At 38.1% G+C, this 18,026-nt stretch overlaps 1 protein-coding gene across 13 annotated transcripts in view; it reads right to left on the bottom strand.

Moving 5' to 3' along the window:
• SNAP91 (synaptosome associated protein 91) overlaps positions 1-18,026 on the bottom strand; it is a 71,057-nt gene that overhangs the window by 23,421 nt on the left and 29,610 nt on the right. For 11 of the 13 annotated variants that reach the window (XR_011095212.1, XM_068678056.1, XM_068678061.1 and 8 more), the window contains exons 9-14: positions 17,234-17,275; positions 13,841-13,911; positions 12,400-12,427; positions 10,558-10,667; positions 9,006-9,106; positions 3,619-3,789 (exon numbers count right to left, since the gene is read on the bottom strand). Coding sequence is in view for 12 of the 13 variants with exons in the window: in XM_068678056.1 (XP_068534157.1) it covers positions 3,619-3,789; positions 9,006-9,106; positions 10,558-10,667; positions 12,400-12,427; positions 13,841-13,911; positions 17,234-17,275 (523 nt within the window). In the remaining variant the exon portion in view is untranslated. The remainder of the gene's footprint in view (positions 1-3,618; positions 3,790-9,005; positions 9,107-10,557; positions 10,668-12,399; positions 12,428-13,840; positions 13,912-17,233; positions 17,276-18,026) is intronic. The other 2 variants (XM_068678066.1, XM_068678067.1) reach the window with 1 other exon arrangement.

Below are 18,026 nucleotides of genomic sequence, written 5' to 3'. Positions count from 1 at the left end.
CACTGAGAAGTTCAGGGGACTTCTGAGTGTAGAGACAGATCACAGAATGACACAATCACAGAATGGCAGAGGTGGGAAGGGACCTCTGAAGATCATCTACTCCAATGCCCCTGCTGAGCAGGATCTCCTAGAGCACGTTGCACAGGATGGCATTCAGGCAGGGTTTGGGTATCTCCAGAGAGGGAGACTCCACAACCTCTCTGGGCAGCCTGTCCCAGTGCCCTGTCACCCTCACAGCAAAGAAGTGCCTTCACAAATCCAGATGGAAACTCCTGTGCTTCAGTTGGGGCCCATTGACTCTCGTCTTGTCCCTGGACACAACTAAAAGAGACTGGCTCCATCCTCTCAACACCCTCCCCTCAGATATTTATACACATTGCTGAGGTCTCCCCTCAGTCTTCTCTTTTCCAGGCTAAACAGGCCCTGCTCTCTCAGCCCGTCCTCATACAACAGGTGCTCTAGTCTTCTCATCAATGTCATAGCCCTCCTCTGGACTTGCTCCAGTAGCTCCGTGTCCTTCTGGTACTGGGGAGCCCAGAACTAGACACAATGCTCCAGGTGTGGCCTCAGCAGGGCTGAGCAGAGGGGCAGGATCACCTCTCTTGGCCTGCTGGCAACACTCTTCTGAATGTAGCCCAGAATACCATTGGCCTTCTTAGTCACAAGTGCACATTGCTGGCTCATGGACCCAGACTCCCAGGTCCCTCTCTGCAGAGCTGTTCTCCAGCAGGTCAGCCCCAGCCTGTACTGGTGCTTGGGGTTATTTCTCCCTAGGTGCAGGACCCTGCACTTGCTCTTGTTGAACTTGATGAGGTTCCTCTTGGCCCATCCCTCCAGCCAGTCAAGGTCCCTCTGAATGGCAGCACAACCTGAATAGGTGGTACTACAAAGCACAGTGCAAACAAAGGTTTTAGATATGTGCCTCCCAAAATGTGCTGCAGAGTTAATGTTTATTGAGACCTTTATAGCCTTTTGGAAAATTCTGCTGTACCTGCACAGATGTCTTCTGTAAAAGTCTGGCACCACATGCAGAGATAGATACAACACATCATGATGCATATAACATATCACAGAGATGGATGAAGCACATCAACAGTGTCCAAAAATACTGTGTCTGAATTCCACTATTGAAATACAGGGCATATCAAGACATTTCTTTTATCTTTAGACTTCTCCTTCTCAGGAATGATTCCACTTGCACTTTGAAAACTGCCTGTAGACCAGGAATTCTTCACATTGGACATGTTAACTGAAAGCTTGCCCATTGTTCAGACTGACTTTTGTAAAAAGCTATGCTGAATTAATCCTGCATTTCTCATCTACTTTCCAAGTCTATGTTAGGTGAAGATGTAATGTCGAACTGCTGTTTTTCCTAAAGTCAAAGTCCAGCCACAGGTAGCATACAGGCTACCTACCAGCTAAAGCATCAGTGATAACATGCAAGAGAAAAACAGTCAACATTAATTCCTGCAGTCTTTTCTTTTGATACTTCCAGCTTATTTGCTGCTTTTTTTTTTTTTTCTGTAGCTTTCAGTTTCTTTTTCCTCCCTTGTCGCTCCTTGCAGACTCTACATTCTTTCACCTGAGATCACTGTTCTTGATCCTTCCTGTACTGCACCTCACCACCAAGTGTAAAGCAACTAAACTAACTGAAACTAACTAACTAAAACTGTCAAGCCACAAAAAGTTAAAATCACCTGGCGACTACATCTCCAGCTTCTATCAGACCTTGAAAGTCAAATACCTGTTTATCAAGGTTAAGAATGAATGTCCCAAGACAGCAAAAGCGTCTGTCCAAGAAGTGCCACTTCTTGTGATTAGTAGTCTTAAAGTAACAAGGAATGTTAGTATTGGGCATTACTTACAGCACAGGAACCTTCAGGGATGAAAAACAAACAAACAAAGAACATGAGTAGAGAAATGGAAGCTCAATATGGACTCCATGATTTTAAAAGGTTCAGTCCTGTGAGTGTCTTGAAGGTACTGCATAAGAATCTTCACTGCTGAGCATACTCAAATCTTCCTTTCAAAGATTTAGAAGTTTCTAGAGGTTTCCAAATCCAGAAATTTGATGCTATTGTGAATAATAAAAACTTTATTTTTTCCTGTAGTGTTCCAGGAAAGAGTCAGTGTTCATTTAATTATAATTCTAATCCAGTTGCAAGTTTACACTGATTTCTAGCTATTTAACTACAGATTATTTATTTTTAAGGTCATATAAATCTATTCTAAATTAACAATACAATTTGAAAGTGGAGTACCTAAGACTGGCTTACCCCCCACAGTCTACAGAACAGAAGTACGCACCACACACTATGCATCTGAGTGGGTGCTCATGAGTACAAGCCTTGATTTCTGTGAGTAACCAATGCCAGATTCTCTCTTGTTCTTAGCAGTGTCCTGAACTGCTGCCTAGGTTAAAATTACTTCTGAACTGCCTGATTCTGTGGCATTGGATTCTTTTCCATCCTTTTAAAACAAGGTATTCAGTAACAGCTCTACTCCTTCCTCACAGCTTCTCAGCAATTTTACTGGATGTATCCTGAAGGTATCTGTTGATGCTAAACCTAAACAAAACTTTTAACTACGAACTACCAGTCTTTAGGAAATACCTTTGTTGTAAGACAGTTTGTATATGAGACCGCTCTGGCACTCCTGTCACTGGAAGCAATAGGTAAACACACCCACACAGAGAACATACAGTAAATTTCTGGAATGAAGTTCTGATACCAAGTAAGTTATTGCTAATTCTTACATACACTGTCCCATGGGAAGTACACTTCACAGGAAGAGACAAGTAGAAAAATACATGGTTACTGGGTGATCTTAAATATGTTAGTAGTTTGTAATTTGGAAGATTTTTCCATCAACCTGGGCTGGTACCATGTTGAAAAGAAACAGTAATTTTTGACTTGCCATTGAGAAAACTCCTGCTCCATTAGACAAGAAAGCTGAGAATGTATGGGGGAGTGGGATGATCCTTATTCTTACTTGAGTTTAGCAGCTATCATTAGAGACTAAAAGAGCATATCAAAAACAAAGGAAAATGTTTCCTATACATTAGTCTTATAGTTGGTATTTAGTACAAGTTCATTACCACTTCAATTTACTGTTATGCTGTGCAAACTAAAAACACAGATTCAAGAGTACTGAAATAGAGTAATTTCATCTGCTTCAGTATTATATTTACAGGAAAAATCCTAATGAAATAAGAGCTCAAGCATGATATGTAATAAAGATGCAGGAAGCTGCCACATCCACCTTCTGCAATGCAATAGCTATTTTTCCAGAAATCATAGTTACTGAATAATGTGGAAAAAATACCTGTTTAACCCTGCACAGACCTGCAAGCTAATGTTCTTAGCTGTTCACCATAAGATACCTTAGTCTGAAGTGTATACATTTTTCCATTTCCAGACAGTTGGGCATATGCAAAGGACTCTATTAGCTAATATCACAGCAAACCAAAATGTAGTTTACATTTCCTGTTCCATCTAGTAGCCAACATGCATGCATCTCTGGTAGAGTTAAATCAGAGGCCTTGTTTCAAATAGCTGAACTCATCTTGGTTCATCTACCTCATGAGTTGGTGCAGAGTACAAGAGCAACCAAACTAACCTCCAAAGAGATCCACTTCAGCAGTGGCAGCAGTAATAGTTGTAGTTGTAGCAGCAGCAGCTGAAGTAGTTGTAGTATCAGTAGTTGCAGCAGTAGTTGCACTAGGCTCTGGGGCAAATGGATCTGAAATCTGTGGCTCAGAGGTAACACCGGAAAGTGCAGCCAGATTATCTATATGCAACCACATAATGAAGATCAAACAGGAAAAGTAAGGGGAAGAGGGAGAGAGACCACAAACACTCAACTGCAAAAAAATAATTCAGAGCTCCAAATAAGGAGTCTTAACATTCAGAAGTCTTAGAAATAAAAAATACTACTCACCCTCTCCCAAGAGGTCTAGCGATTGTCCATTAAAATGACAGCAGTATAAAGAAACAGACCAATTAGTAGAACTGCCAGACTGAAGATGTTCATTAGCCATAAGTTTATTCTCTAAGTGATATGTCTAGTTTAAACAGTTTCACAAATGCACTTGATTTTCTAACATTCAAAGTTTTTCAAAATTATTGTTACATGACAAAGTTCTTTCTGTTTAGTATCTCTGTCCATATCAGTACTGGTGCATAAATTCCATGTATTTGATAAATTCATATCTAATTACCAAGTTATTCACATACAAGTAGCATTTTTCACTGTTTCATTACAGCTGATTTTCTGTATTTTACCCTGCAACAGAGTGGACCAAGTAGTAACCTATAAGAGCTGACAGGAAGGTCTCTTACCTTTCACTATGCCAGGGCAGAGCAAAAACCCCATTCTTTAGAGCGCTCAGTTCAATACAAGTTCTCCCCTTCTCCTCTCCTCAAACTTGTGTTTGGCTTAGCAGTGCAAGAGTAGCACCAGAAGTTGACAGGCTTCTTTAAAGTTTATAAGTAGCTAACATCCCAGAAGAGCAATGACAATTTTAAATGCAAGCCCACTGGCCTAACTAAACACAGATTCAAGATTCTCACCAAATAAAAGTTTATTTGGGAACAGCAAGGCCCAGTGAACCCCAGTGCTCATATAAGTATAATAAACCATCAGAAGTAATCAAATTCAATAGAAATCAGTAAACAAACAAACAAACAAAACTATTACGCTATTAGCAAAATAAACTTAGATACCAGAGAACCTCAAGACAATTCTGTTTAGTTGTAAGTATTTGCTAGATCAGAGTAATCAGGTAGCGGTCAAAGTCAATGCTACAGTTATTAGAAATAAAATCTGGCTTTTTGTTTTGCCAAGATTAGCTGTTTTGACCCACATATCAGCCCTCAAACCCTTCACAAACCTGGCACCAAGACCATTGCATTTGGACAGGTAACAGTTGGTAAATACAGTCTCAAGTTACTTCAGGAAACAAATCATTGTATCCCTACTGCTCAAAAGTATATTCCAAAAGGCAGACTGGTTGAGGTTCTTATACTTGACTGACTTGTGGGAAAAATAAAAAAAAAGTCATGGTATAGAAGAGCAGCTACTCTGAGGTTTTTTCCTACATTTGTGATGGAAGAAGCATATTATGCACAAACAACCACCCTTGTTAACACTTGTTATGAGGACTATGAGTTACTGACAGCATAATCAGGCTAGCTGTGTCCCAACTTCGGTTCCTTAATCAACTTTACAGAAGCCAATGAGCATCTTTGTTAATAGACTTTTCTATAATTTAAAATCCTCTAAGACCAGTCAGATGATTGAGCCCAAAGGCAAGCAGAGGAAGTTTTGCCTATAAAACAAAACCAAAACCAGAACACACACACATAAAAACAACCAAGAAAACCCTACATGCTGTAAAAATGTGAGAAAACTTGGCAGTTTTACTAATTTTACTAGTTTTACTTTTACTAATTTACTAAAATTTTACTAATTTTAACTAGTTTTACTAACCACTAGATCAAAATTGCTCCTAGATTCACTGTACATCTAACAGGGTCATGGGTTCATCTGATCCATACTGAACAGCCAGCAAACAGTCTAGATGTTTATGTAGGAAGCAAAATGCTTTGAGCAAGCAGAGGTTAATCTTCGTAAGTTTGTCTTTATTTTACAGTACTTGTTAAAAAGGGACCAAGAAACCACATGCATGCATTTTAGTAACTGGTTCTTTGAGAAAGCTATATTTGAGACTCACTTCACAAGGTAAGCTACATCAAAATACCATTCTAAAAGAGTGCAACAGTATATTAAAAATGCAGCAGCACTCTGGTATCTCATTACTGCACACCAGGTGGACGCCTCACAGCTAGACTTGAAATAAACAGCTCTTGGCAAACTTCTACCTTTCAATAGCTTACTCTTCAACAGATTTTTGTTACCCAATTATGTTATAGATCTTAATGAAGTGAAATTACAATTATCCAGCACAACAACATGTAGTTACTCTTAATATGGGAAGAACTAAAACCTATGTTTTATTGTGTAGTTAATATTAAAGTAAGAATACTGCTGTCAAATCCATGTTCTAAGATAAACTGCAAGGTAGTTCAAAGTAGTTCAAGTCTATTTGCTTTTATATCTGAGAGACATCTTGCAAGGGTACAAAAAGTACAGCAGGTTGAATTCTGTAATACCACAGCCTAACCTGCCTGCCAGATGCTTACCTTGCAGTATGCTGCAAGCAGCTTATTACCCTACCTTGATCTTCTACTGTTACCACGGAAGTGTAGGTTTCACAAGTTGCAGCTTATTTGCTAGACAACTTGTGTTGTACTCAGAAATATACAGGGTATACAACAGAATATACAGCGTACTGTATATATTAGTAAATATGAACCTACACTGAGACTAAGATTGAGAAAGAAGGATTGTTTGTTAGGGACAACCTGAATTCCTGAGGCTTATGTGACATTCAAAGTGCCAGTTTGATGCTGCCTCTTGAAATTTTTGGTATTTATATCCTCCTAGCTATTCTGAACTACAGCGATTTTTCTAGCTTCCTCCTCTTACTACTACTGTCTCACAAGTTCCCACATTAACTTTCTGTGTGTGAACAGTTTTGCGGATGAGGAAGAAGCTAAGGTACCAAGGAACCTACTGGTACACTTCCTCACAAATATCCTGCGTGGAAGTGAACATGAGGTTGCCTAGTCCAGCGTCCTGCTCAGAGGAAGAACCAACCAACCAACTCTGAAACTGAAATGTGTTGCTGTTACCCCTCATTATAATCAATTATCATTGCTAAGAAAACTCTGGCTCCACTTTGCAAGTTCCCTTCAAGTAGTTGTAGGCCACTGCCATAAATATTCTTTAACCGCCTCTTTGCTGGACCACAGAGACCCAGCTCCCTCAGCCTCTCTTCTCTGTGACAAGAAAAAATTCTTTGCTTTACATCTCTGGATAGCCCCCTACCAAGATTCTCCACAGCTTTTCAAGAGTCTCCCTTGACTGCAAGAGCTCAGAACTGGACACAGTATTCCAGATGTGGCTTCACTTGCACTAATTAGAAGGTTCTGTAATACTTATGAGAGTGTACAATTTTTAATAAATGAATAAATAAAACCTCTTAGGCTCAAAGGTTTCCTCATTATGAAATAAAACATGAATGGACGTTTTTGTATTTTCACAACAAATCAATTCCAAATCTCAATTTATTCTTGTCTGACACGGTCTTTGGCAATTATTTAGAAAGTTTCTTGTTGCTGTTGTTGTTTTTTTGTTTGTTTGTTTTTAAGTAAGCTTCCAGTGTGGTAACAGGTCATCCATAACTGGACTCCTGCCATCAGCAAAGCAGACAGATTTGAAGCTTACTAAGTAACCAAAATGCTGAAAGATAAGTCTGAAGTATACTTGATGAGGTTAGTAATAATCCTGGCCAAAGGAAAAAAATTTGCTGTAGTTTTCTTTTGTGCAATAAGACAACTAGACATACTACTGAGCAATTTTTAAAAGTTTTCAGTAGTTCAAAAGAATACACATACAACACCTCTTCTAAATATATCTACTCTCCAAAGTCTAGGTGTTTTGTCCAGAAACACAAAACAGATTGTCAGCTGTCAATTGTAATGTGAATCAATATTTTAAAATGTTAATGGATACTTATTCTGCATGAATGAGCAACTGCTTGGAAGTGAAAAAAAAAAACAAAAAAAACGTTAGCCAAGAAACCTGAGTTCTTCTGAAATGACTCAGAAAAGCTTGTGTTCCTGTACCTGGGGATGTCAGAGAAGGACAACAGTGGTAACTACCAGCTGCTAAGGCATAACTACAGAGAAAATAAGTAGGATGCTACCAAAAATCATGGAATAATTAGTCCCAGACCTCCTAGGAGAGGTGACCCTGTGGTCTTGTTTTCTGTATAAGTTTACATTTCAGTTAATAAAACTGACACTTCTGAGAAAAAAAAAAAATCTACAGATTAAATATGAATATGCAAAGCATGGTCTACATGACAACCATCACTACACTTTCATAATGAGGTTGCTGAGAGACAATGTCATTTTTAATGAGCTAAAGATGAGAACAGAAACAGGGTATGCAGAAGTCACTAGTACCCAGCATTAGCATTCATAATGGAATCAGCATGACTCAGTGTAGCATTCCTACCGTAAGAAGGCTAATGAGTTCATTAAGCTGCCACACAAGAGAAGATCTAAAACAGCACCACAGTGGGTTTACAACTATACTACTTAAATCATCATTTATTGGCCTGATTCCTTGTCCTCATAGGAGAGAAGTGAACATTGCCTACATTTATTGTGGTCCTCTTCACCGCATCAGCTGGTAATGTTGTCTGGAACAGACACAGTTCTGTGTGCGCTGCACCACAGAGTTTAGATTCCAGAAAACTGATTCCAATTTGAAGACAGTTAGCCCTCTATTTCTATTTTCATTTTATAGCTCCAAACAGAAAATGAAGTTTTTCAATTGTTAAGGGATGTCTATATTGAGCTATGTCAGAGGTAACTGCACTTGCAGCAGAATCATTTACCACTGTTGGCATGCACATTTGCATGTTAGACACATTTTTGCTTTAAAAGATATTTTTGGTTCTTCCCCTACTGGTCTGTGGGCTTTGCTTTATGAATGGAACAGCTGATGTCTGCCCACACCTTGCCAATAGACACGTGAACAGTTCTAATTCTACTTCCCCAACTATTTTAAAGTGTCTACCCTACCTGTTCACCTTCAGCCATTCCCTTCCTGCTCACGTTTAGCTACATAATCCTGCCCTCCCCCCAGCTTTGCAGTCAGGTCTTCATAAGCAGCTTATACTATTATGCATATCCCTAGAAAAAGGAGTAGTCCTGTTCTGCAAAGGAATGCCTGCCTGTCAGGTCAGCAGAACCCAGAGAGTGAGCTGGGAACATCCTGTGCTAGTACAGAAAGGGATAGGTTTCAGTTCAGCCAGCCAAGCAAGAAAAGGGAGATAGCAAAAAGAGTTGCTGATAGCCAGTTTTCTCTACCTCCCCATGAAGTTGCTCCAGCAGGGGCTGCTGGAGCCGCTTGCCCAGCAGCGGCAAAATCTGGCTGAAGATCCAGGAGATCACTGGATGGTTTGGAAGAGCTGCCAAGAAAGGAAGAGATATTAAATATTGGCATAATTTTTCTATTACAATCAAGTTTAAAAAAAAAAAAATCATGACTAGATTTTAGGAATCTTAGAATTCAGGAATTAGATTGTATAAAGCCATTCTTAGATTGGATGACCAACAGAACCATTAAGATATATATATATATTTCACTGCATCAGAGCAGTGGTCATGAGCATGTGCACTACAATAACTGCCAAAGAACACATTACATCTTCAGATAGGATCGTAAGTTATTTACATTACTTGATAATGACATTCTAACTGATTTATTAGATACCACTAAACTGTGACGATCCTAGAAAAGAAGCACATCATCAGAAAGCCATGCTCACAAAATTCCAGGTGTTTCCTAAGTACGGACATTTTAGGTTGGATATTATGAAAAAATTCTTCTCAGAAAGAGTGGTTAGATATTGGAATAGGTTGCCCAGGGAAGCAGTGGAGTCACCATCGCTGGAGGTGTTTAAGGAAAGGATAGATGTAGTATTTAGGGACATGGTTTAGTGGGCAACATTGGTGGTAGGTGAACAGCTGGACTAGATGATCTTAGAGGGCTTTTCCAACCATAATGATTCTATAATTCTATTATTCTACAGGGGAAGTAACTGCTGCAATAGAAAATAACTCCATTCTACTTCGATACATCACCGTGATGTGTCAGAAAACAAGAAACCTGCATTTCCAGACAATAAATAAACATTAGGTAGAATGAATTTGGTAAGACTTTAGTGGCTTAAGCCAGCTGGATATTTCCTTAGGAAACAAGGTCTTTTTAGTTAGAACATTTAAATAATAAACTGTAGAAACTTTCTTCAATGAAGCGTTTCAACTTGACATTTAAATCAAGTTAGTCACATCTTCATACTTTTGGTTCAGGCTTACAACTTTTATATGTTTAGAGTTCTTTCTTTTCTGCTCATTACAATGAACAGTAGTGGTTTGTTCTGACTTGAACAAACTTGAAAGTATAGGTCAGAATTTCTCTTTGACCAAACTTGAATGTTGATTTCTGATTTCAGCCTCTCAAAATTCATTTCATTTTTATGTGTTTTATTAACTAATTTGAACAGAAAGAAAAAGAAATCTTAATTCAGCAATTTTAGAAACAGTACTGAAGGTCAAAGACTCCTTTGAATTTGTATATTACTTCAGTTTATTTGATTACAATTTTATGTTGTTATATTAAGAATTATACAACATCACTACTATACTGAAAGCAAATAAAAGTAGACACAAACTCAGCATGATTTTTTTTTTATTTGGCTTTTGTTTGTTTGAGTTCATTTGTGACCTAGACTGCCGGAATTATCTGCTACATTCAATATTGTAAAGTAAGTGAAATCTTGCAGGCAAGTCTCCTGTTACAAGTGTGACTTTGGCACCTACATCAAGTACAGTAACTCAAATATCCTTTTCAACTTACCTGACTGGAGCAGCTGTAGATGAAGTTGCAAAAAGATCAACTGGAGGAGATGTATCGATACTTTTTGCTGGAGTAGAATTGGGAGATGTAACAGTTGTAGCTGGAGAAGACTGGAGAAATATTTTAAACACACATTCAATATACCAGCATTTTTCTACAAACAACTTATTCACAGATTCACATACTTAAAAAGCCCAATTTACACATTAGGTCCTTTCATTGTGAGTTGTTCTTCCTTTCAAGAGAATTTAAGGAAGACTGGGCTATTTTTTCAGAGGGCTAGCAATTCACAAAACCTGAATATTTTATTTCCTCACTAGAAGTCACGAGTATGTTGTATGGTCATGGGATACATGCCTAAACCAACATAAAACAGCCCTTCCTGTTCCTCTCTACCTAACCACACACAGGTCTCTGGTGTTTGTGATACCCATCTCTTCCCAGTGTAAATCTTTTCTTGTTCCAAGGGGAGCAAAGCAAGACCTCCCCAGAATGGTGGCTGAGATGAGGAACTGCAAGGAGACTCCTCCTTGAGATGCCTGGCTCAAGAGGAAATGCCTACTGCAGGTGCTCTGAGTGCATGCAGGGACACCAGCAGCAAGCTTCACGTTAGCTTTAGTCTCTTGGGTTTTGTACTTGCTCAGTGTCTACATAACTAACTCAGACTCATGCTCTGGGGTTGCATGACCTGCCTTTTCAAATCCCAACCAGGACAACTAACAGTGCATATGTATCAAAAGATTCTCAGTAAGTTCCAAGACAATTGTGTGCTCCTCAGCAATTGTATGCTGCCCCATCCCTGGAAGTGTTCAAGGCCAGGCTGGATGAGGCTTTGAGCAACCTGGTCTAGTGGGAGATGTTCCTACCCATGGCAGGGAGGCTGGAACAGGATGAGCTCTAAGGTCCCTTCCAACCCAAACTATTCTGTGATTCTATGATTCTAGACTCTCCTCAAGACTTTACTAAGGTCTGAGACTAGATTGGTCCAAATTCTTGACATAAATGGGTGAGAAGGGCTTCACCTAAAGTTGTAAGAACACTTCCTGAGTCATTATGTAGTTCTTGCTAACTGCTACAGTGTTAGGAAAAAAAAAAAAAAAGCATTTTTAAAAACAACTTTTGGGGTTTTCGGGAAGAAATGTTAGAGCTTTCTGTAGAATCAAGTATTGAACAGTCTCCCTCAGATTCAGAAGTTTTCATTCAGTTCTTCCTGTACAACACTTGTTACTGACCATACAGCTATGGTGTGATAATGCTTCAGGTGCAGCAGGAACCAGTATTACTAACATCATAAAGCTCATTAGTTTATCTGACACTCTAACCAAGCTGTTTTCACCGGCAACTCTTGCTTTGGATTAAGGTGAGCAGTCTCACTAATGAAGGTCAATTCTGACACTAGGTACATCAGATTAAAGTTTAAAACTATATTCATGTTTAGGAAGAAAAAAAGTCAGCATTTTCAAATAAAAAGCTGAAAATTGAGTGAAGAATCTGGAGAAGAAAGAATACATAGCAACTCTCTCACCAACAGGAAGATTAAAAAAGATATTGAGACAAAGATATGAGTGTCTTATGCTTTCTCAAAGCATGACCATGAATTCCCAGCAAAGCTGCTTAGCATCCTGCATTGGTAGCAGTATGGCACTTCAGATCAGCAAAGTGTTTTTATAAAGCTTTATTTACAAGGCCATTTAAAAATGCAACTTTGTTGTTCAGGTAAGGTCTAGGTGGCACAGTCTAAAAAACAAATCAGAAGATGGAAACTTAATTCTTTATGTCTTTACGTTCTAAAGCATATCACCTGAACAAGAATTAACTAGTACAGCACCTGGCAGTATTTACCTTGCTCAGAGGAGAAGGAGCCCCAGATCTACAAGAAGAAAAGGGAGTTTTGGGATAAGTACATTTCTGTAAACTATGTTTCTGGTCACCACAGCACATGCCAAAAGACCAAAAATAAAACATAACAACTGTCTTGATCTCTACAACTGCACACCCTCCCCTTTTTCAAACTTCTATGTGTCGCTTTAGAGAAGTAATGCAAATTGTTACTTCAAAGCATAAATTAATCTTTTTAGCTAATTAGTATCACAGAATTATTCTGCCTTTTAAATAAGCTCTACGGAATGGAGGAAAGGCAAAGATGCATGCAAATGTCTTGCTTTAGGGCATACAGAAGCCAGCAGGAAATAATTATTGGGGCAAAACACAGCCGTATTATAAAATCCTACAAGGGTAGCAAAGTAAGACCAATACAAAAGCAGTTATCTAATACTAGTCTTCTGAGAACATATAAACCAATTTCCTACCAGTCTACCATTCTTTTAAAGAAAGTCAGGATCACTTTAAAATAATATTTTAAAGTAGGGAAAAAATTAGTTGTGAAGTCCCAAGCTGAAGATTCTCCCACATGCAAGACAAATCACACCAATGTTAATCTATGCAGCCTTAATCGTAAGTTAGAACACGTCAGTGCATTTGTTTACTTTCATTATTATGGGGTATGAAAATACTGCTACTTATTTTTAAAGCTGCTTTGATCTAAGAGATGAAAAATTACAATGACACTGATAATGAAAAGAGGAGTTGAAGTTAAAACTTGAACTAGACTGAACTAGCATCCATCCTCTTAGGTTAAATCAATCAAATAAGTCCTAGGAGCTGTAGAACTGATTAGAAGATCTGGAATTAAGATAGAAACGACTACAAGTAACTTAGTAGCTATGTACAAAAGCAAGCAACAGTTTAGGTACAATTTAAAGAAGATATCTGTTTCTAACAGTTCAAGACATCTTAAAAAACAAACAAACATACCAAACAGAACCATAACCACATCTGCATGCAAGTGATATGTAAACATATATACTTACCCTTCACTAAATTGCAAGGGAAGCAACAGCAAAAGAGAAAACATAATTTTAGCTTAATCCTTCCTAGAGTTAGCCATGACAAGTATCTAGTAAGAAGATGCAAAGCCATTAGAAAACAAAACATTTTTGACAATAAAAGCCTTAGCAGTGGGGAAAAATAGTTCCTTCCAGGACTGCTCCATAGTTAATTTTACTTTGTTAGGAAAGTGTCCACTTGTTCAGTGTCTCTCCCACACCCCAGTAAGATAAATAGTTGCTATTAAGATAATTTTGCAAGGGAAAGTAAAAGCATAGTCACCACAGCTTTTTTTCCAACTAAGTGACTAAAGGAGACTGGGGGAGGCAAACCTAAATATCATCTAGTCTCAATTTTTTAGTTTTGCCTTGCTACATTTCTCAAAATATATACCTACTTGTTGCCAGGTTTTTTTCCTTCCAGGGAGTTTAGGTGTTGCTCAAGGGTCTCCATAAGACTGCTAGGAGCCTTGAAAGCAAAGAAAAAGATAAACTTCTAAACACGTTACATTGACGTAACAGTACTAAAAACCTAGCACAAAAGTCCCTTAGGTCCACCATGTGCACACGCATGCTGTTACCTTATTTGCAACACTGAAAATAGTGGATTTCCATGCTAGAAGTATTCAAGCAAAGAGAGCTTTTGAAAGATGTGTTCAAATTCACAAAGAGAAAACATTTACCTCTACTAAACAGAGCCTGAAACTTACATCCAGGATGTGCTCATCATGCTTTGAGTCAGTTTTAGACATTGACAACAGCACAGGCATCCACAGAGTCAATTTTAATAGTAACAGGTTCTTTTTAGTTCTACTTTTAGCCAGATCTACAACATGTAATTTATGACCACAGGGTTGCGTAATATTTGCATATCTAATCAGAACTAACTAAAAGTCTGTTCCAATGCCCATGAAAGCAGTTACCTTTGATTCAAGACTCTCAAAAATCACAATTCCAACTTTTAGCTAAGTCTTCTCAAAACTATGCAGAAGTTACCAAGCTCAACAGGTAATGAAAATTTCAGAAAGATTACCATTTTAGATATTGACAAACATAAGCTTTTTCAAGCCTTTCTAATATTAGGTTTAATTTTAAGCAACCTTTTGTTGGCAATACCCCCAGGCATGCATTTGCTGTTACAATGGGAGTTAAGAAAAGTAGTCAAATGCAAACGACAGTGTACTTAGCTACTTCAGTATAAAAATAATGTCAGATAAGTAGAATCCTACAAGATCAACAAGCAAGGAGGAAACCCTTGAAAGATACAGTAGTATGTAATAGTAAGGTATTTCATCAGGGTTACCGTTTCATCATTGGTACAGTCTTTAAAAGGGGATTTCTCTTTATCAGTGTCTTTCAGATCAACCAGAATTCCTGACAGCAATACCTATGGTATTTTTCATAAATATTGTCTTTAATTTCACTATATATGAATGCATCAAAAAAAGTTAGTTTGCCATGCTTGAAAACAGACTTTCCGCTGCCCATATTTACATTACCCTAAAACCAGTTTTCTGGCTTGAGGATGCTTAGTACCTGCTAGTAGTAACACAGTTATGTGTACTTATAGCATCTGCATATTAATTTTAACATTAAACTGAGCAGTAAGGTAAAGTTTTCTGCATGTGTTAAGTGCTCAAAAAAATCCTTAACTGATGGCTTGAATTTAAATATGTCCCATGTACATACACAAAGCAGAAACATATTAACCGTTACTGCTATTTCAGAACCATGTTTATTCATTTTTAAATAGCATAACCACAAGAAAGATTTTGGCTAAAAACAAATGACTTTGTTCATCTTTTTCTTGCTGCTGAAGAATACTTAGCAACAAGCGTCTCCTTCACTGAAGAACAGATTCAGACTTCCATGTATTCAAAAAGGCTATAGCATAAGAAACAAGTTGTGTCTAGGTAAGCATGTAAACGGAAAGCTATGTTTCAAATAAATAAATAAATAAATAAATAATCCCACAATTATTTCCTCTAATGAACTGCAGCTCTACACAATTTAATTATCCTTCAAATACATTATTCACAGGTTTCTGAAAACGCAACAAGAAAACACGAAACTCATCTGGGAAGCAGAATTCACAGAAGCAGCTTTAGAAAATTTCTAACCAGATGCAACACTTTGGAAATTAAATATCATCTGGTATCCAATTTGTGACTCTGAACATTGCTTAATTTCTTCTAGATACTGCTTCTGTTAGATTAATCTATTGCTCTGCATCATGGGGGATATGGGTTCTCCACTTGCTATCTGGGGGAAGACTGATATGCTTTAAGATTTGCTAATAACTGTAAATGAGCCAATCTCCCTAGCTGCCAAGATGCTTTCTCAGCTTCCAAAACCTTGCAGCCAAACCAGAAAGTTCAAAGACGACAGCTATCAACTTCTATTTCAGTACTGTGACTGCTTGCTTGGATTTAAATAGATGCACACACATCAAATGTCAACACAGACAGCTTCTTGTGGAATAATACTGACTATTGCTTGTATTAGGAATTTAGGTATATCATTGATATTTTAGCTTTGTTACCTGAAATTATTATTACATATGTTAGATGTTGAAATTCATCTTTATTTATTTCTCACTGAAATACACTGCCTAGATCTTGTTCATAATCTCTAGAGAATGTTGCGGATTAGCTTCAGCAAGTAAGTCCCAAACAGCAGCCTGTGGAAGAACAGTTATGCTGGACTATTTGAGATTTAGGTTTGCTATCAGATATCACATGTAGCAGTTGAGTTAAGGTTTGACTAGATGATCTTAGAGGTCTTTTCCAACAGAACCCATTAAGTACCAAGTTGGCTGAATGTCCTACTTCAGTTACTTCAGAACAGAGTAGGGTATTCCATACACTACTACAATTCTGTTTCCTCAGCCGAAAACTGTGAGCAGAATTTATGGATTTCAGATGCTACAGGGCTATAAACATTAACAGTCTCCATCTTCATATCATGTCTGAGTTTCAGACTTATTATCTGGCTCTTCTAACCAAGAGAACCAACACTCTGATGCTGATTTATACCAGGTTTTCAAGAGGCTTTACAAAACTTCATAGTCATAGGTTATTATCACTTAAGATTTACAACTGCTAAACTGCTTTGGGTTGCTCTTCTGTTCCTATTTTATTGGCATGGAAACTACCACAAGTCCAAAGTTTTCTGTATGAATCCTCTCCTCCAAGTAAATATCCTTTTCACATTAAACACAGAGCCAGGCACTCAAGCCTGTTTGCAAAGTATATTGTAAAAGTGCCAGCACAATAGGTTTTAAGCAATAGCAGCACTGGTGAATTTCAATGTTCAAGTTTTATTACATACAGACACAATTCAGCAATCAAATCATGACTTCTGCATTTAAACTTAGAGTTTAATGTACCTAGACCAACACAGTAGTGCTATCACTGCTCTGAATTTCATCTCTGGTCCAAGATAGTGTCAGGATGAGATTATGAAGCAAGTCACAACACAATCTCTATGCTGTCTGTTGTCAAAGACTAAATTGCTCTACAGACAGTGAGAGTCTGTTCTTTAGCAAGGAAAAAGCAGCACAGTTCACCCTCCAGCTGCAGGTTGGAAGCCATCATGAAAGACATTAATCTAGTTATATTGGTATTCATAAAGAGCTTCTGGCAGTTCTTGTCTTATTTACAAATTGGGAGGGCTTTAAAATATTTTGTGGTGTGAATTTCTACAAACATTTAGACTCCTGGTATACTTATTAATTGCTAAACATTTATTACACAGATCCAAAAAGACTACAAGAGAGGCTTGAGGCTTACCTGTGTAAGATCAGGGATATCACCTTTGTCAATTCCAACTTGCTGTGGATTTTTAAGAAAGGAGGTAAAATGTAAGCATATTGTTCCATGGCAGCAGGCATTAATTTTGACTACAACAGTGGCACACTCATCAACCTACAATGTGTTTTGTCTTTAAAAAAAGACTACAAATCTAGCATGTGCAGATGCCCACTTCTTTCCAGTAGCTATTCCATTACCTTCAGCAACTTGCAGCAGTCTCTTTCTTCCGCCCTGGTAAAGTTCATACCCCCTACTGCAAATCAGGTAGGGCTTTCCAGACATGTATCCTTGTCTCACAGGGCAGCATCAATGAACTGCCAAACATGTATTACTCAAAAGATACTTGACTATCCTAACAAAGTTTTCTTCTGAAATTCATCCAATGAGAAGGTCCTAGAAGACACTGCTTACAAAATGTTAATGCTGTTTTTCTACCCTTCTCTCCTAGTGTTTCAAAGCAAGATGAGGTGTCAGTCTGCAATCTTTTGTTAGTCATCCTGTTGTTTAAATATGGCTCTTCAAAGTGCCTGTTGGTTTAGCTTTTGCAAAAGAGCAAGTTTCACTGCAGCTACTAATACTGAAGTACAGGCAATGTAATCCCTGTCATGTAAAGCTGACCTACAGGTGCTTGAAGTACTTCTCAAAGATCTGAAGTCTTCATGCCACCACTCTCCCCACAGTGACATCAGACATTACATGACACTCAGCAGTCTAGCAGGCTCCTTCATAAATAGTTAAACTAGCAAAGAAACAAATATTTTATTCAACTCAT

Source organism: Anas acuta, chromosome 3 (genome assembly GCF_963932015.1).
Source record: "Anas acuta chromosome 3, bAnaAcu1.1, whole genome shotgun sequence".
In the NCBI taxonomy this organism is placed as follows: Eukaryota; Metazoa; Chordata; class Aves; order Anseriformes; family Anatidae; genus Anas; species Anas acuta.
This window is presented reverse-complemented; position numbering and strand designations above follow the sequence as displayed.